The 21,732-nt window shown below is 35.1% G+C and overlaps 1 protein-coding gene across 3 annotated transcripts in view; it reads left to right on the top strand.

The window, feature by feature from the left end:
• The window catches only part of LOC138701475 (uncharacterized), an 87,044-nt gene that overhangs the window by 2,625 nt on the left and 62,687 nt on the right, over positions 1–21,732 (top strand). For all 3 annotated transcript variants that reach the window (XM_069828373.1, XM_069828372.1, XM_069828371.1), the window contains exon 2: positions 21,546–21,584. In XM_069828373.1, the coding sequence (XP_069684474.1) occupies positions 21,546–21,584 (39 nt within the window). The remainder of the gene's footprint in view (positions 1–21,545; positions 21,585–21,732) is intronic.

Genomic DNA, 21,732 nt, shown 5'->3' with positions numbered 1-21,732 from the left:
TGGTTACTCTGTATAGATAGTTATTGTGATTTAATTGCTATTCGCTAGTTTTGTAGTTAGTACAAGTGACTTGGAACGCTCAGGGCTATATTATGGGTACATGTAGTAATAGGACCGCAGTCCTTTTGAGCCATACAACTCTTTTACCGTGCTTTTGATCCACGTGTCTTTTGAACCAGTTTGAAGTAATAATTTTAAATGTAACTGTACATCGCAAATAACGTACGCTATTCGTATGCAACATTAATCAAATTCATTTGGTAATATGCAAGATATTCATATGGCTGAAAATTGCAACCTTCATAGGCCTACGGTATTCATATGTTAGTTCCTACCCTACTACGCATGATATTCGTGTGGTGGTAGTGCGATCTTGAGTGCTCCATGTGTGCACAGTGATACGACACCTACTGTATTATGGAGTAAATCGAAAGGGGAACAAACCGGGGAAGGGACATGCTAATTAAAGATGAGTTTAAATTCCGAAAAGTGTATCTGCAGACGAAAAAATTAGATGGAAATGTACAGTAAATAACTGTAAAACCAAAATAATCATAATTGATGTCAACAAGATTGAAAGTCTAGAAAATGAACATTGTCACAATTAAAAAATGAAAGTCGTACTCGACGCAAACAATAGGCCTATGTGTTGCGTTAAATGTTGCATACTAACAAACCGGCAAGCAGTGTTTTTAACCATAGGCTTACGTACTTACCATACAAAGCTTTAGTATTTTAACTCCCGTTTACCCCTCGGATGGCTGAGTGGTCAGACCTTCAGCCTATTAAACAGTTCGAGTTCCGTGAGGCCTGGGATTTTTCTCGGAGTTCTCCCGTTTCCCCATATCAGAAATCTACTTTATTCCGTCAATATTTCTCCGTTTCGTTATCATTCCATAGCATTCTCCGAAGCCGGCTGGCGACGCGCGGCAGGAGCTAGCCTGGGGACTAGGTGGGGGGGGGGGAGTTACCTGCTCGAAAAAGATATTAGTGTAGCCAGACGGTGTAGGTTTGGGGATGCGCCTAGCTTGATGATTAGTGCAATAGATCTTGAAAGGTCGTAGTGTTGGGTCGTAGTGCCCCCATCCGAAATTCCATTCCATTTCAACCCTTGTTTACTTTGCATCATGAAGAGTCCTAAGTCTCTAAAAATGAGAAGGAAAACATTGCTTGTGTACAATCCTGTGTAAAATTTCGAACATTTGGTTGAAAATGTCGTGGCTCAAAAGATACTCTCAATTAGGGTGGGTCAAAAGCGTCGCCTGTGGGTCAAAAGTCGAGTTTTGAGTAATAGTATTAGAAGCAGTGATAATGATGACGATGAAGTTATGTGTACACGGTCAGTTTCGTTTAACGTTGTTATTAATATCAGGGGTCGGCTACTTTAACGTTCCCTTCCTTCTTATGAAGTACTTTATATGGAAAGTGGAATTGTTTTATGATCAGAAATATATACGCTTCGCTGTACTTTTAGAAATAAATATAAAGTAGCTAATTACATAATTAAGATAGGACATTTGGTCCAGGGAACATCCATGCTTGATAAAAGGATAAATCGTTTAATATGTTACTTAATTGAAATCGTATTTAAATAATTAAAATGCGATCATTTTGGTCCAGAGAGCACTCATTTGGTGCAAGGATAATTCCTTTAACATGTTTCTTAATTGCTATTATATACAAATTATTAAACTAGGATCATTTGGTTCAGAGAACATCCGTTTTTGGTGCAAGAATAATTCGTATAACATTTTTTCTAAATTAGTCTTTTCTGCATCCTTTAATAAACCACTCCAAATTAATGTCAATATAGAGTGGATTGTATACGAAGATAATTTTTTATGTTAACCTCACTGTCCATCTTTTTTTTCTTTGTTAAGTTTATTTATGCACGCTTTAACATCTGTGGTCATGTTGCATATTTAAAATGTAGTGGTATACCAGTAGGCCGTTTTTACTCTTGTTGAGTTCCTGTTTCTATAGTGTGTTGTAGATGGCTTGTGTTCATGTAACTGATTATAGATTTTGATTAATGTTTATCGTATTGGTAATTGAGGCGATGCTGAATCATGGCTTGTAAATTTCCAATCTGAGATTCGCCATGACTAAGGAAAACCATAAAAAAACCCAGTGAGATTGGTCGACCACAGAGCTTGAACCCGTGACTTCCCGAATGCGAGTCTCAAATTCTACCGTCTGAGCCAACTCGCTCGGTTGTGCATCATTTTTTTATGTAAATAAAAAAATGAAAATGAATGTGATACGTAAAAACCATTTTAAGAAACACGGGAAATGAATATAGGTAAATTATGAGCGCAGGAATGCCATTTCGTTACACTTTTTAAAATAACTCAGCTCCAGTGAGCTCAATGGTAAAATGCTTATTTTCACTCTCCTATATGCTGTATTTTTGGTCCAGTAAAAATACTCATCTTTACGACAAAACTCTTGAAACTACTATTTGTTCTGTGGGCGAAAATAAACTGCAGTGTAAAAAATAGAGTATTTTATGTGGACCAAATAAGGTTTAAATAATCAAGTTATACAATATTTCGACAGAATATCAAATTTTCTGTGCGTAAAGATATATTTTAATCTTACCTCAGTCCTCATATAGCATTACATCCATCTAGAGAAACTACAATTTCGAATAGTGAAGGAATTATCCAATCGGTTAATTAGCTTCTGAGATTACTTTATACAAACACACAAACATTCTCTGTATATTAATATTGATAAACATTTATATATTGCCATCATAGAATAGAAATATATCCGTATAAAATAATGTTAAATGAATAATATTCTCCGTTTGTTGTGTGCAAGGCCGCCTTAAATAGACGGACTCATTTGTTTTCATTTCATTATAGCCTATTAATCTGAGGCGGCAGCGATAAAACGTATTGTTATTTTAAAACTCTTATTATTATCTCGTTAAATATCAGTCCTATAAAAAATTTTGCATAGAATAAAACTTATCGGAAATCATTTTAAAGAAACTTTCGTTATGTAACTTTTTCATGAAAATCGATAATAAGCGAGATATTTCGATTTATTTAACTCAGGCCCCCTTATAATCCCCTTTTAAATAAAGTATTTTGAATGTCATATAGCCTAAAATCTAAGTTAGAACGAACTTAATTTATATTCCAATTTTCATATAAATCGGTTCAGCCATTATCGTGTGAAAAGGTAGCAAACATCCAGACAGACAGATATACAAAGAAAAATTTAAAAAATGCGATTTTCGATCTCAGGATGGTTAATTATACATATTAATACCAATTATTTTTTAAAAGCGAAAATTACTAGACAGATTTTGGTTACAGATTTATTATTAATATAGATTTAAGAAATTATATTAAACACCACACTTGTACGGATGTAATGTACAGTATTTGTTATATTGACTATAATGCCCTGGACCACTGAGCTTGTTAGTGTTTGTTTTTGTTGTGACGTCATTATTTGTGACGCCATTCTCTTAGCGATTATGGGGTGGTGTCGTATACTATGATAATCCCATTTTTCATCATTCCATTCACTATTCTGATCGATTCTTCGTTTCGAACTAGCCTTGAATCCTCTTCCAAATTCTAAAATTATGATTTATGTAACGAGTCGGCCTCGGTAGCGTAGTCGGTATAGCGCTGGCCTTCTGTGCTCGAAGTTGCGGGTTCAATTCCGGCTCAGGTCGATGGCATTTAGGTGTGCTTAAATGCGACAGGCTCATGTCAGTAGATTTACTGGCATGTAAAAGAACTCCTGCGGGACAAAATTCCGGCAACCGGCGACGCTGATATAACCTCTGCAGTTGCGAGCGTTGTTAAATAAATCATAATTTAAACATTTTTAACGACGCTTGTAACTCTCGAAGTTATAACAGCGTCACCGATGTGCCGGAATTTTGTTTCACAGGAGTTCTTTTACATGCCAGTAAATCTACTGACATGAGTCTGCCCCATTTAAGCACTGTCTCGGATAGAATTTTACCGATTAGTACGTAGAACTTAATTTATAGCGTTGCTCTATTTTTATTTTGTAACAACATTTGAAGGGTTCAGAAGCATAGCTGATCAAGCGCCATTTATTAAAGCGGAGAAAGCAAGGGTTAAAGTTAAGTGATTACCATAATTTAATGAAGATTGACATATCATTTAATTTTAATGTGCATACTTTATCTTACTTGCTATATGTTTCGTTGAATGTTGGTAATCACTTAATTTTAACCATTGTTTTCTCCGTTTTTAATAAATGGCGCTTGGCCCGCTATGGCTCTGAACCCTTCATATAACCTAGCTAACATTGATTGTCCAGAAACAAAGGTCAAACGCAACGTAATCGAGGACAAGTCATTGGTAATTTGGCGTTTAATGGTATTTCCAACATTTAAAGTTAAAACTACATGTACAGTATATTCTGAAAATAATCACTTTCAATATTTATTCTCCGATACATTTTGGAAATTGTGTAGACTTTACGTTAAAAATCAGTTTGCACAATAAAAAAAACTATGATATCATAATTGTTCAGTAAACCGATGCTACGATACATGGTAAATTTCCTGAAAGCCACAAACATTTAAAAATCACATTTTAAATAAAATAATGATTTGTGTGATCGACAAGTCGGGGAGATGATCGTCGCGGTGGCTCAGTGCTAGCGTGCTGGCTAATAAGCCAGGAAGCCCGGGTTCAAATCCCGCTCCACCCTCAATTTATAACATTTGTGGAATAAGCCCGCGATTGAGACAACATAGGGAGTTTCTCCGAGTACTCCTATGACATCCCAACATCATCGTTCATTATGGATGTAATGTGGACCTACCGCTTGTGATGCACTCTGAATAGTCACTGGCTCGTACAGTCGAAGCGAATAATGGCTAGTTAAGACCTTACCATTGGATGAAAAACATTCCATAGATGAGGCGACTAGTATCAAAACCGGCCAAGTCACTGGAGGTAAAATTTGTCAGCATTAAGCAAAAACGTCCAGAGACGAACCGGTGATAATTAAAAAAGTTGTTTCTTCATTGTTACATAGTTTGTTGTATGTACATTTAGTTTCGCGTTCATATTTAAAATCTATTTCGTAATTTATAATATATTTTTTAAATTTGATTTTAATTTTGACTTGGCCGGTTTTGTTGCAACTTTATACAATTTTACTGATTTTTATTTATAAATTTTTCTGAAAAGGCTAAGTCACCGACGTAGCTCAGTCGGCAGAGGCGCACGCCTACTGTTCCGGAGCTGCGCTCGGGCGTGGGTTCGATTCCCGCTTGGACTGATTACCTGTTTAGGTTTTTCCCGAGGTTTTCCCCAACTGTAAGACGAATGTGAGGTAATGTACGGCCTCATTTCGCCAAATACCATCTCGCCATTACCAATTCCATCGGCGCTAAATAACCAAGTAATTAAAACAGCGTCGTTAAAATGCCTTATAAAAGAAAAGGCTAATATTTTCTTAAATTACACGAATTAAACATTAGCATTTGACTTTTCTTAATAGTAATAAAACTACATTATAACATTAAAATTACTATTACTAAATATTTTATAAAACTAAGAACAATAGGCCTATTGTAAGCAGTAGACTAAATTTTTCTTAAAACATAAACAGAACGTTAGAAACTTACATACAAATAATAGTGAAATACCGTAGTCTGTTATAGTAACAATATTATGATAGACACTGTTTATGCAAACTAAGTAATATTTATTTTTAAGTTCTCAACTAGTCCTCACTTAGATTAGAATATCTGGCATTTCACATCATTCACTGGTAAAGACATCAGTGACTGTATTGAATTCTCATGACCAGTGGAAAATCTTACACTAGATAAGATTATGACCTTGTAAAACTGCAGTGACTGAAAATCTTCCCATGTTGGACGAAAATGTTTCTCCAAGAGATTTTTTATGTTTTTGGTTTTAGATACACAAAGAGAAATTTTTTCACTTACCGATTTACCTCTTTTATACAGGCTTTCATGTTTCCCCAGTATCGTTGTGGTAAGATAGGACAGTAAATAGTGTTCTGTATGTTTTCCTTTTGGCTTGACTAAAGGGAAATGTTAATCTCAGGAAGAAGACTTCATTACATCAGCAGTCTGAGATTTCCAATAATAAAATTTGCAAGTCTCATCCAGATGAGAAAGAGTTCCATGATGAGATAACGATTGTTTTCATGTTCATCAGGGTTTTAACTTCTTTTCCAATTCTTCCAAAAACATGGTCCGAGGGTAGAAACGAATGTCCTACAGTATTAAATCTGCTAAGCGTGTGTTTCACTCCAAGTTTTATAAAAATGTTGAAGACAAAAATATAATAGAAATTATAACCTATTGAAATATAAAAGTGGCTAGCTAATCGCTAAGCTTAGTCTATGAAGCACAGTTTCTTCGATCGCAGAGTTTAGTCACGCCTTGGTCGTCTGTCTTTGGAACTCAAATCAATTATTGAAATGAATTCCACCATTTACAAGTCGAAATTCGAGTCATGATTCTTGCAGTGTAATCGTTCTTTTCGTGTAGGGTGACCAGAGTCACATCGATAAAAAAGAGGACACAAAGCTTCAAAAAGGAGGACATTGATCGCAAAAAGAGGACAGAAATATGTACCTAGATTTAGGCTTAGGTCTATATTATACTTTAAATTACATCAATATCTATTTTATTACAAAATATTTACAGTACAGATTTTAGACTTCTATCATATTAAAATTATGTTAATATCTATTTTATTACAAAATAATTATGACAATATTTAATAATAATGATTTTATAGTTAGCTACATAATATGAAAGTCAAGGGAACTATAATTATTAAACAGGACGAAAAATATCTTTTTAGATTTATATTCTCACCTCGATCTCTCGATTTACTAGCTACCTGTGAAGAATGACCATAACAAGGGGAAGCAAAGAGAGTTATTATGATCGTTGGCAAAGAGCATATTCCGTCAATGCTGCTGCCACCTACAGGCAAGTTACTTGAAAAAGGCGTCAAATGAGATAATTTCAAAATATCAGGCATACAAGTTATGAAAAGGTGGACATTTCTTGATTTTTTAAAATCTGCCCGGATCCCAGACAAAGACCTAAAAAGGAGGACAAGACCGGACAAAAGAGAACATCTGGTCACCCTATTTTCGTGGGAAGATTTCGTCAGCCAAAAAGTTAATTTATTGGTGAACCATGAAGATATTAAAGCTTAATTTGACCCTTGAAGACAAGTAGATCAGTAGTTCAATTTTCCTGAAAAGTAAGGTACATGTGTCAAATACGGCCCACTTAACGTATCAAGATCTATTGTATTGTTACTGAAGGAGATAAAATTCTGAAAGTTGCACTAAAACATACTTCAAGGTGAGCAGTAAAGAACACGTGGTCTTGGATTTAGATTTATTGAAAAACTTCGCTATAACAGTGCAATATTTAAAATGTGAGTAATGGGCCTTATTTGGCACACTCCTTCCAAATAAGGCCCACTATCAGTCCCAAATAAGGCCCATGTGTAAATAAATAGTGATTACGAAAGCAAATAGAAATCAATTAAATTACAATAATTGCATTTAAGCCAAATGAACTAAAATAATAATATTCAAAGTTAAGTAGATGAAAAACACATTCTGGACAAAGAAAATGGATATTCTGTCCTAAGTCTAAAGATCACACTCTGAGTAAAATATATATATATTCTTAGTCTAAGATCACATTCTGGGCAAAGAGAACTGAATATTTTCACCATATTTTCACTCTTGTCTGAAGATTACTCTCTGGGCAGAGAGAACTGATATGTTGTCCTTAGTCTAAGATGACATTCTGGGAAAATAAAACTGAATATTTTGTCCCAAGCACAAAGATTACACTCTGAAAAAAGAAAAGTTGTATTGTGTATTTCACCTAAATATCACACTGTGGGCAATGAAAACTGGATATTTTTTCCTTAGCCGTAAGTCCAACGCATTCTTCATGAACATAGGTTCAACACTTTACACACAGTCTCATGTCAGCAATACGATGTTTCCTCCATAAATTGCAGAACCAGCTTTCTTTTTTCGCTCTTTTAGTTTGAATGCCACTCGGTCCAGCTTCAAGAAGATCTTCACGGAAGTCACAGGACATATTTTCCTCTTCTCAGCTGTCTTCACGCTCAAACAGTTAGGAGCAGTATCACCATTCTTACTGCTTTCGCGGCCCTCTTTAGGCCTATGTCCTTTTGCAGTATTAACTGATTTAGTCTTGTCTTTGTCTTGAAACAATTCCTTAGTTACCTCAACTGCTTGGTAATTAAGGGCTTTTCGTCGCTGGTTTGTATGGTTTTTTCTTTATTTCAGGGATACGAAGAATGTCTTTAAATGAAGTTTCTAATTGTCCTTCATTATCACTAGAGATATGGAAAAAGTCACTGGATTCGTCAGGAAGAGAGATGTCAATTGTGAAGCTTGAGTTCCCTGAATCTCTTTGTTTCGAAACTCTTTTCTGGGTTAATGTTTCAACTTGATTTGGCTGATTTTGGAGTAATTGGGATCCAGATTGTGATTGTAATGGGGCTTCTTCAGCCTTTTCTTTCCTGGTGAATTCGGAAGGAGCGAAGAGCCACTCTCAGGGATAGCACTAGGGTCGAACGGATAAATTCCAGTAGCGTTAAATCCACTTGATACATTAGAAGGAGTAGCAGCTCTTGGCCAAACCTTACTAAATATTTTCCCAAATATCCGTTTGTTTACTGTACGACTTTCATTTCAAGTCCATTCGAGTCAAAATAACGCAAGTTTAAGCTTTCTAAATAACTTAAACTTTTGTGTATCGGTATTACATACCGAAAGATTTAAAATGTTATATTTTGACAAATAAACACAATTATTATGCTAAAATAATTAATTAAATTACGAATTTAGAATAATTATCGTAGCTTTGATAATTGTCTTCAAAATTTCTCATAAATAAATTACTGTATGTTACAGAATGTCTTTATGAGGCTCAAAATAATAAAAACCTTGAAGAAAATCCATGTTCCATATAAGGCCCATGGGCCTTGTTTAGCTCATCTGTAGAGGGCCTTATTTGAAGCTCCCTCTAAATCCACACTTTCATTCGTAGATTTACTAAGGGATAAATAAATACACGTTAGGTGGAAAATATCAATACAGTATCTTATTCTACTAATCATATGCTTTGAAATGACATATACCATGTTCATTTATGCTAAGTTACCAAAAACTGCAGAAGATTCATTAAAATACCCGAAATAGTAGCGACAACAGCTTCAGACGTCGTTCACTGTTCAACTGAAACAAACATGGCGAAATCGTTCACTTATACTGTTGTAGTTTCTATTCTAGCCATTATAAGCCAGGAACTGTTAGAAACATTAAGAAACTAGTGGAAATTGTAATGTTATCTTAATAAAATGACAGATGGGCCTTATTTAGAACCGGGCCTTATTTGGCTCATGTACCTTACTCATAATTAATCATTGCATCTGAGGAGACAGCAGTTACAATGAGTGTCTCTAAGACCGCGCCAGTCGGCTAGTTTTGGTGATTACAATGAAAGGTATTTCGTACATAATAAATCTCGTCTCCAGTTAATGAATGTAAAACTCCGAAAGTTGTGTTGTCGACAATGCAAAACTTCAAATTTTGTTGCCAACATTGCAAAAATATAAGGGTTTCAAGAATAGAAAAATATGTTGTCTCGTGATTTTGTAACATTGTTGCATAATCTAGCAATATAGAATTCAAAACAAAAACACTGCAGCAGGATGGCGCTAAGTCGCTCCTTGACTTGGCCGGTTTTGAATTTACCGGCTAAGTGACTTGTCCCGTTTTGTTGCACAGCCCTATATTCAGTGATCTGTAATACGATGACGTGACCGATTTTGTAGATAGAGAAACACTACTACTTTCAGTTTATAATTAAAACTCAGTTTCATAAATTTTGTGACTTGGCCGGTTTTGATACTAGATGCCTCAGATGCATTTTGATGTTATGTATTACAGATTTATTTATTGTCAATTTGATTGCTAAAGCAGTGGAATTTAATATTTATACAGTGCGATTCCAAACACTTGATATAAATTTTAAAATGGACATAATGGTCCTATTTGGATTGAATATGCATTCAATTTTGGACGGGATGTTGTCCCGACCTTGTCATTGACTTAAATATATATTTTTTAAAACGAAATTCACACTACCGTATTCATCGAAGATAAGATTGTATAGTAATAGGAATTACTTTATTCGTTGTTTAGTGTTCATCAAATTGAATTAGTCAGGTATCAGGCATATTCAATGACAATCGAAATGAATTAGTTATCATAATTATGTTTTTAAACAATAGTAATTGGGGAATTCTTCAAATCAATTTTTATCAGATGCTGCCAGCAAGACGAATAAAATGTCAACCGTACTTCAATATTTATATTAATAAACTCACAACTCTTGTGAAAAAGGATGGGAATCCTGTGTCTATTTCAAAGCATTCGTGAGCGGAGAAGTGAATGACTGCATAAGTATGTCACTTAGTATACCTTTGTAATACATGGTTATTCTAAAAGATGGACCCATTTTCAGTAATTTTTACTTAATGAAGTATAAATTGGACATGAACAATCTACATACTAATAAGAAGAGGAAGTTTCCAAGTTTTTTTTTAACACAGGTTATAAATCAATGTGTCCCCCTCTGCTGCACGGCAAACATCTAAGCGGTAGCCAAACTCGTCCCACACGCGAAGAAGCATGTCTTGTGTTACTGAGTTCACCACAGCAGTGACACGGTTCCGCAGTTCGACTAGAGTTGTTGGTAGAGATGGGACGTAAACAGCCTCCTTAACATAGCTCCACAAGAAAAAGTCAAATGGCGTGAGATCAGGAGATCTCGGTGGCCAGAACTGTAGAGCCAGGTCTTGATTTCCCATGCGGCCTATCCATCGTTGAGGAAGGGATTGATTTAAAAATCCTCGTACATCACGGTGTCAATGGGGCGGGGAGCCATCCTGTTGGAAAATGAAGTCTTGTGAATCTTCGGTAAGTTGAGGAAAAAACCATTATTCCAACATGTCGGCCCGGGCTTTTTCCTTTGCAGAGACATCCACTTTGTTGAAATTGCTGAAACCAACGGCTTAATCTTTTTCTAGTTGGTGGTTCAATGTCGAATCGGAGACGAAACGCCCACTGCACTGTAACTGCCGACTCACTTCGTGCAAACTCAAGGACGCAGGAAGCTGCATAGTAGCCATCTCACTCATAACTGACACGAAATGCCTGCCTATTGGCACGGCCGTTTACGCAACTATCACCGCCCAAGCGGTGGAAAACAAAACTTTGGAGCTTCCTCTTTCGTTCGGTATGTAGACTGTTCATGTCCAAGTTGCAACTCGTGAAATACAAATTAATGGAATTGGGTCCATCTTTTAGAATAACCATGTATTTATGTCATTGTAAATTCCATGAACTTAATTTCAACTCGACTCATTTTTAGCCCATAGAACTTTGATCATATTCCACATCGCATTTTTAATAATTCCCTATTTTAAATTAATCAACTTTCCAACAAACCCTATGCCTCTAGGATTAAATTTCCAGCGTTAAGGCCCCTTACTTACTACAGTACTACACCTAAACAACTTCAGCATTGGTAATGACTCTGCAACGCTGAGATAATTGCACATTGTCTTTCTGACTTATTGGCTTATTATTATTATTATTATTATTATTATTATTATTATTATTATTATTATTATTATTGATTATTTTTACATATTTACAGCTACATTGCTCACGTGAGTCGCTATGTTAACATTTACAGTTGTATTCTTGTACGTACATACTTAATGATAAGATTTTCACGGTACTCAGCGCGGTGCGAGATCCAGCGAATGGTTTTTCTTTACTTCTTTTCCCTGATGACGGAGCCGACACGTAATTCCGATACGTTGAGTGGCATCAATGCAGGGTAAATATACCTAAAATTCTAGTAAGAACAATTAATATTGTATGTCAATAATTATTTATAGGCCTACTTATAACTCGGCCATAACCCATATTTGGAATTTTTTATCTGACACTACAGGAATACACAAGAAAGTGAACTCAGCATGACAGGATTGATCTGCTTTAGCACAACACAGGACAAGTAGGCCTAAAGAATATTGAATAAGAAAGTTCGGAAATGAATAATTAATTTGTCGTCTATGCTAACACAACACAGTAATAACTAACAGTATCATACAAGTCAGGAAAGTAATGCGTAATTGTCACCTCTGCTAACATAACACAGATATAAGTAAACAATATCAAACAAGTCAGGAAAGTAATGCGTAATTGTCGCCTATGCTAACATAACACAGATATAAATAACAATATCAAACAAGTCAGGAAAGCAATGCATAAATGTCACCTCTGTTAACACAAGATAAGCATAAGTAAACAGTATCAAACAAGTCAGGAAAGCAATGTATAAATGTCACCTCTGTTAACACAACACAAGCATAAGTAAACAGTATCAAACAAGTCAGGAAGGCAATGTGTAAATGTCACCTCTGTTAACACAACACAAGAATACATAAACAGTATCAAACAAGTCAGGAAAGCAATGTGTAAATGTCACCTCTCTTAACACAACACAAGAATAAATAAACAGTATCAAACAAGTCAGAAAAGCAATGTGTAAATGTCACCTCTGTTAACACAACACAAGAATAAATGAACAGTATCAAACAAGTCAGGAAAGCAATGTGTAAATATCGCCTCTGTTATCACAACACAGTAATAACTAACAGTATCAAACAAGTCAGGAAAGTAATGCGTAGTTGTCGACTCTGCTAACATAACACAGATATAAGTAAACAATATCAAAGAAGTCAGGAAAGAAATACGTAAGTGTCACCTATGTTAACACAACACAAGAATAAATAAACAGTATCAAACAAGTCAGGAAAGCAATGTGTAAATGTCACCTCTGTTAACACAGCACAAGAATAAATAAACAGTACCAAACAAGTCAGGAAAGCAATGCGTAAATGTCACCTCTGTTAACACAACACAAGCATAGGTAAACTGTATCAAACAAGTCAGGAAAGCAATGTGTAAATGTCATCTCTGTTAACAAAACACAAGAATAAATAAACAGTATCAAACAAATCAGGAAAACAATGTATAAATGTCACCTCTGTTAACACAACACAAGAATAAATAAACAGTATCAAACAAGTCAGGAAAGCAATGTGTAAATGTCACCTCTGTTAACACAACATAAGAATAAATAAACAGTATCAAACAAGTCAGGAAAGCAATGCGTAAATGTCACCTCTGTTAGCACAACACAAGAATAAATAAACAGTATCAAACAAGTCAGGAAAGCAATGTGTAAATGTCACCTCTGTTATCACAACACAAGAATAAATAAACAGTAACAGACAAGTCAGGAAAGCAATGTGTAAATGTCACCTCTGTTAACACAACACAAGAATAAATAAACGGTATCCAAGAAGTCAGGAAAGCAATTGGTAAATGTCACCTCTGTTAACACAACACAAGAATAAATAAACAGTGCCAAACAAGTAAGGAAAGCAATGTGTAAACGTCACCTCTGTTAACACAACACAGTAATAACTAACAGTATCAAACAAGTCAGGAAAGCAATGTGTAAATGTCACCTCTGTTAACACAACAAAATAATAAATAAACAGTATCAAACAAATCAGGAAAACAATGTGTAAATGTCACCTCTGTTAACACAACACAAGAAAAAATAAACAGTATCAAACAAGTCAGGAAAGCAATGTGTAAATGTCACCTCTGTTAACACAACATAAGAATAAATAAACAGTATCAAACAAGTCAGGAAAGCAATGCGTAAATGTCACCTCTGTTAACACAACACAAGAATAAATAAACAGTATCAAACAAGTCAGGAAAGCAATGCGTAAATGTCACCTCTGTTAGCACAACACAAGAATAAATAAACAGTATCAAACAAGTCAGGAAAGCAATGTGTAAATGTCACCTCTGTTAACACAACACAGGAATAAATAAACAGTATCAGACAAGTCAGGAAAGCAATGTGTAAATGTCACCTATGCTAACACAACACAAGAATAAATAAACAGTATCAAAGAAGTTAGGAAAGCAATTGGTAAATGTCACCTCTGTTAACACAACACAAGAATAAATAAACAGTACCAAACAAGTCACGAAAGCAATGTGTAAATGTCACCTCTGTTAACACAACACAAGAATAAATAAACAGTATCAGACAAGTCAGAAAAGCAATGTGTAAATGTCACCTCTGTTAACACAACACAAGAATAAATAAACAGTACCAAACAAGTCAGGAAAGCAATGCGTAAATGTCACCCCTGTTAACACAACACAAGCATAAGTAAACAGTATCAAAAAAAGTCAGGAAAGCAATGCGTAAATGTCACCTAAGTTAACACAACACAAGCATAAGTAAACAGTATCAAACAAGTCAGGAAAGCAATGTGTAAATATCACCTCTGTTAACACAACACAAGCATAAGTAAACAGTATCAAACAAGTCAGGAAAGCAATGTGTAAATGTCACCTCTGTTAACACAACACAAGAATAAATAAACAGTATCAAACAAGTCAGGAAAGCAATGTCTATATGTCACCTCTGTTAACACAACACAAGAATAAATAAACAGTATCAAACAAGCAGGAAAGTAATGCGTAGATGTCACCTCTGCTAACACAACACAAGAATAAATGAACAGTATGAAACAAGTCAGGAAAGCAATGCGTAAATATGACCTCTGCTAACACAACACAAGAATAAATAAACAGTATGAATCAAGTCAGGAAAGCAATGTGTAAATGTTACCTCTCTTAACCCAACACAAGAATAAATAAACAGTATCAAACAAGTCAGGAAAGCAATGCGTAAATGTCACCTCTGTTAACACAACACAAGAATAAATAAACAGTATCAAACAAGTCAGGAAAGCAATGTGTAAATGTCACCTCTGTTAACACAACAAAATAATAAATAAACAGTATCAAACAAGTCAGGAAAGCAATGTGTAAATGTCACCTCTGTTAACACAACACGAGAATAAATAAACAGTATCAAACAAGTCAGGAAAGCAATGCGTAAATGTCACCTAAGTTAACACAACACAAGCATAAGTAAACAGTATCAAACAAGTCAGGAAAGCAATGTGTAAATATCACCTCTGTTAACACAACACAAGCATAAGTAAACAGTTTCAAACAAGTCAGGAAAGCAATGTGTAAATGTCACCTCTGTTAACACAACACAAGAATAAATAAACAGTATCAAACAAGTCAGGAAAGCAATGTCTATATGTCACCTCTGTTAACACAACACAAGAATAAATAAACAGTATCAAACAAGCAGGAAAGTAATGCGTAGATGTCACCTCTGCTAACACAACACAAGAATAAATGAACAGTATGAAACAAGTCAGGAAAGCAATGCGTAAATATGACCTCTGCTAACACAACACAAGAATAAATAAACAGTATGAATCAAGTCAGGAAAGCAATGTGTAAATGTTACCTCTCTTAACCCAACACAAGAATAAATAAACAGTATCAAACAAGTCAGGAAAGCAATGCGTAAATGTCACCTCTGTTAACACAACACAAGAATAAATAAACAGTATCAAACAAGTCAGGAAAGCAATGTGTAAATGTCACCTCTGTTAACACAACAAAATAATAAATAAACAGTATCAAACAAGTCAGGAAAGCAATGTGTAAATGTCACCTCTGTTGACACAACACAAGAATAAATAAACAGTATCAAACAAGTCAGGAAAGCAATGTGTAAATGTCACCTCTGTTAACACAACACAAGAATAAATAAACAGTATCAAACAAGTCAGGAAAGCAATGCGTAAATGTCACCTCTGTTAAGACAACACAAGAATAAATAAACAGTATCAAAGAAGTCAGAAAAGCAATGTGTAAATGTCACTTCTGTTAACACAACAAAATAATATATAAACAGTATCAAACAAGTCAGGAAAGCAATGTGTAAATGTCACCTCTGTTAACACAACACGAGAATAAATAAACATTATCAAACAAGTCAGGAAAGCAATGTGTAAATGTCACCTCTGTTGACACAACACAAGAATAAATAAACAGTATCAAACAAGTCAGGAAAGCAATGTGTAAATGTTACCTCTGTTAACACAACACAATAATAAATAAACAGTATCAAACAAGTCAGGAAAACAATGTGTAAATGTCGCCTCTGTTATCACAACACAGTAATAACTAACAGTATCAAACAAGTCAGGAAAGTAATGCGTAGTTGTCGACTCTGCTAACATAACACAGATATAAGTAAACAATATCAAACAAGTCAGGAAAGAAATGCGTAAGTGTCACCTATGTTAACACAACACAAGAATAAATAAACAGTATCAAACAGGTCAGGAAAGCAATGTGTAAATGTCACCTCTGTTAACACAGCACAAGAATAAATAAACAGTATCATCAAGTCAGGAAAGCAATGCGTAAATGTCTCCTCTATTAACACAACACAAGCATAGGTAAACTGTATCAAACAAGTCATGAAAGCAATGTGTAAATGTCACCTCTGTTAACACAACACAAAATAAATAAACAGTATCAAACTAGTTAGGAAAGCAATGTGTAAATGTCACCTCTGTTAACACAACACAAGAATACATAAACAGTATCAAACAAGTCAGGAAAGCAATCTGTAAATGTCACCTCTGTTAACACAACACAAGCATAAATAAACAGTATCAAACAAGTCAGGAAAGCAATGTGTAAATGTCACCTCTGTTAACACAACACAAGAATAAATAAACAGTATCAAACAAGTCAGGAAATCAATGTGTAAATGTCACCTCTGTTAACACAACACAAGCATAAGTAAACGGTATCAAACAAGTCAGGAAAACAATATGTAAATGTCACCTCTTTTGACACAACACAAGAATAAATAAACAGGATGAAACAAGTCAGGAAAGCAATGTTTAAATGTCACCTCTGTTGACACAACACAAGAATAAATAAACAGTATCAAACAAGTCAGGAAAGCAATGTGTAAATGTCACCTCTGTTAACACAACACAAGAATAAATAAACAGTATCAAACAAGCAGGAAAGCAATGCGTAAATGTCACCTCTGGTAACACAACATAAGAATAAATAAACAGTATGAAACAAGTCAGGAAAGCAATGCGTAAATTTCACCTCTGCTAACACAACAGAAGAATAAATAAACAGTAAGAAACAAGTGAAGAAAGCAATGTGTAAATGTTACCTCTGTTAACCCAACACAAGAATAAATAAACAGTATCAAACAAGTCAGGAAAGCAATGTGTAAATGTCACCTCTGTTAACACAACACAAGAATAAATAAACAGTATCAAACAAGTCAGGTAAGCATTGCGTAAATGTCACCTCTGTTAACACAACACAAGAATAAATAAATAGTATCAAACAAGTCAGGAAAGCAATGTGTAAATGTCACCTCTCTTAACACATTACGAGAATAAATGAACAGTATCAAACAAGTCAGGAATGCAATGTGTAAATGTCACCTCTGTTGACACAACACAAGAATAAATAAACAGTATCAAACAAGTCAGGAAATCAATGTGCAAATGTCACCTCTGTTAACACAACACAAGATTAAATAAACAGTATCAAACAAGTAAGGAAAGCAATGCGTAAATGTCACCTCTGCTAACACAACACAAGAATAAATAAACAGTATCAAACAAGTCAGGAAATCAAGGTGTAAATGTCACCTCTGCTAACACAACAAAAAAATAAATAAACAGTATCAAACAAGTCAGGAAAGCAGTGTCTAAATATCACCTCTGCTAACACAGGAAAATAAACAATATTAAAAAGTCACCAAAGTAGATGTGTAAATGTCACCTCTGTTGATACGACACAGGTGTACCGTATGTAAACATTATCAAACAAGTCAGGAAAGCAATGCATAAATGTCACCTCTGCTAAAAAAAAAAAATATCAATGAAGTTAGGACATAAATGCGTAATTGTCACCTCTGCTACAAAAAACACAAGAACGTGTAAACTTTTTCAAACAAGTTAGGAAAGTAATGCGTAAATGTTACCGCCACTAACAGACCAAAGTAAACAATATGATACAATTCAGAACACCAATGCCTAATTGTCAACAATAAAGAAAGAAGTTAAGAAAGCAATTTGTAATTGTCAGCTCTGCTATTACAACACAGGAATAAATAAACAATATTATACAAATCGAAAACCAGTGAGTAAATGTCACCTCTGGTAACACAACCAAGTAAACAACATCAAACAAGTCAGAAGATCAGTGCGTAATAATTGTCTCATTCTGTTAATTCAACACAGAAATTAGGAAATAGTGTTCAACAAAAAAGTGTGTCTGGATTTTCCAGGGCTTCATTCACTTGGACTTACTTTGGTCGATTTTACACCCTATGTATGCAATGATTGCCCAAGATGCTGACAGGTGAACCATTCTGCCTATATTCGCATCGGAAACACACACTACTCAAAAGACTCCATCCCAGAGTACCTATTTTTAACCATTTCAGATGATAGGTGAAATAGGAAAGTGGAGAGTGTTGATTGAATGAGAGAGAGAAATGGAGGTAACCAAAAAAAAAACTCTCTGCAACATCTGTTTATACCACCACAAATTCCGTCAGGACCGGCCGGGGCTCGAAAGCGAGCGCCTGGATAGAAGACCAGCGCTACAGACGTGGCTAAGGTATCAGTAGAGGAATACGTAGTTGTCTTACTCTTCTAACACAGGAATAATTAAACAATATGATGAAACATGTCCGAAAAGCAACGTGTAACTATCATCTCTGCTAATACAACACAAGTAGGCCTATAAGTAGAAACCGGATTTTAAGGTTTTTAAAAAGTCCATTTTAGGTTACTGGAACAGATGAAATAGGGGTTTTAAGTTTTTTGTCCAAACTGTGAAAGGGGTCGCAAAAACTGCCCTATTGTTACAATGTATGCTTACAGTCAATTTTAAATAACACACGTTTATTAAATAAAGTAAAATGTACCATAAAATTAATCTTTTTAAATTTTATTAATATCTGCAAATTCGCAATTTTTGTTCCTTCCCCTTTAACATGTGTGGTTCAAATAAATTTAAATATTATTAAACCTAACATTTTGTATAATATAATGTAAATTTGCATTCAGAAAAGTTTAGTAGTGGACCAGGAGTGGGAGAGGTAAAAATTATTTACTATTTTACAAACTAGCCAGTATTAGAATTCTTTTGGTACTGAAGCCCGATACTTCGCAAAAATCACAGCGCATAATCCCTGGGTGTAGTAGTGGTGGTCGCGTACGAATAGAAAATTAGAATTTGAAACTCGTATGTCCAAATTTGTTTTCACTTTACATCCACATAAAAAGCAACATTCGCAAAATGAAATTACAAACTGCGGCAAAGGAATCGGACGGATTTAGAAGGCCGTTTACTGAGCAACATGACGGGTTATGGATGTCGATCGACCGTCGTTTGTTAGAATTTTTGATGCCATTTTGTGTAATCATGGAAGTATGGAGCTCGAAGCATCGTGCTTTCGTTATCGAGACATTTTTCAAGAATGATGATTCAGTTGTGAAAACCCAGCGTGCCTTTCGTCTCCAATTTAATGTTGGCCGCCACGGAGCCGTTCCTGCTCGCAATACCATTATTGAGATGGGTACAAAACTTTCGATTATCAGCATCAGCTTGCAATAAGAAATCACCAAGACAAGTTCGAAGTGTACGAACGCCAGATAACATTGAGCGAGTAAGAGTGGCTGTTACGAGGAGTCCACATCGATCAGCTAGACGGCAGGCTATAGTACTGCGACTTTCAGTACGTTCTGTGCGCCGAATATTGGATTCAGATCTTACGTTTCATTCATATAAACTTATGATTGTTCAGCAATTGAATGAGGAAGACTATGTCCAAAGCAGGGCATTCGCCTAGAGAATGGTGGAAATTGTGGCTGATGAAGTTGTTATGTTCATAAGTAACGAGGTACATTTCCATTTAAATGGTTATATTAATAAACAGAACTTTAGATACTGGGCCCCCGAAAATCCTAACGAATTACTCGAACGTCCGCTTCACTGTGCAAAGATTACAGTTTGGTGTGCTGTGTCTAGATACTGCGTCATAGGCCCGTATTTTTTTGAGGAGAACGATAGCACTGTGACAGTGAATAGTGAACGCTACGTCAAAATCCTGAGGACATTTCTTCAACCAGAACTGCGTAGGCGTATACGTGGAATTGATAGACAAATTATATAGTTTCAGCAAGATGGTATCACGGCTCATACGGCAGAAAATTCAATGACAGTTCTGTACCGCATGTTTCCAGGGTATATCATTTCTCGGCGTGGCGACATTCCCTGGCCTCCCCGCTCGCCTGACCTTACCGTCTGCGACTACTTTCTGTGGGGTTACCTGAAGTCAAAAGTATACGTAAACAGGCCCCAAATAACTGATGACCTGAAGATTGCCATTGCCCAGGAAATCGCCAACATTGATTGCGAAATGTTGGAAAGAGCGACACGCAACTTCAGGGAGAGACTTGAAGAGTGACATAATTTGGACATAATTTTCGAGATAATTTTCAAATGTATGTCAAAAAATGGCATACATAGCCAGCTTTTTTTGGGCAGTAATAGATTTGTTCTAATAGACATAACTACTCAGTTATTTCCTTTTGAAAATCGTCCGATTCCTCTGTACAAAAAATTAATGACAATCTTAAATGCACTTAAACAAATGGACTTAAACATAAGATCTTCCGAATTTTTAAGACTTATAATTTTATTTAATAGTTGGTGAACAATCAATAATAAGTAAAAAAATCGAATTTTCCTCATGAATAATGAATGAATGAATCATTGTTTTGGCTGATGGTACTCTTGGTTATGCTCCCATCCATTTCTATCAAATGTACACAATATATTCGTATGTTAATGCTTTCAATATTCCTGTGCTTACTCGATTTTTGTCAAATGCTAATGCCCAAACATATAACAACTTATAATGTTTCCTGAAAAAAAGTCTCCAAATATTGAAAAGTAGTTAATCATTTCAAAGCTTTTGTTAGATTATGAAATAGCATCACACAAAGCTGACAAAATTAATTTTTCCAGTGTTAAGATCACAGAGTGTAAATTTCACTTAGATAGAGTTGGCCAAGGAAAATTAAAGGAAACAGTGTATCAAACCAGGAACTCCGAAACAAAACATCTGAAATTCGAAAGTTATTAAAAACTTTTATTTTTTGGTCTTTCCTATTCAGCAGCATCAGAGGTGTCATGTTTTGCAGAACTATTATCAGAGGTCCCTCCAGTTAGTGAATGTTTTGAATTTTCTCATATTCTGAAAAACTATATTCAGACATCAGCCTTTCCTCCTGAAGTTGGTCATCTACTTAAAAATATTAATTTTATTTATTTATAGTTATGATGTAAACTCATTTTCTGAATATTTTCTTTTTTTCTTTTAGGTGACGGCGGCTCCATCCGAGAAGTCATCACAACAGAGGGTAAATAATTCAAGCTTACTTAAAAAATTAAGTAACATAGAACCACAGTAAGTAACCAACATCAATAAACGGTACAACGGACCAGTAATAATGGCTCCAAATTGAGTGGAAACAGTCAAAATTAATGTCTATAGTTACCAAGTCTTTC

The sequence above is a fragment of the Periplaneta americana genome, chromosome 6, assembly GCF_040183065.1.
Source record: "Periplaneta americana isolate PAMFEO1 chromosome 6, P.americana_PAMFEO1_priV1, whole genome shotgun sequence".
NCBI lineage: Eukaryota > Metazoa > Arthropoda > Insecta > Blattodea > Blattidae > Periplaneta > Periplaneta americana.
Note: the sequence above shows the minus strand (reverse complement) of the source record. Positions and strands in the feature narration are given on the sequence as shown.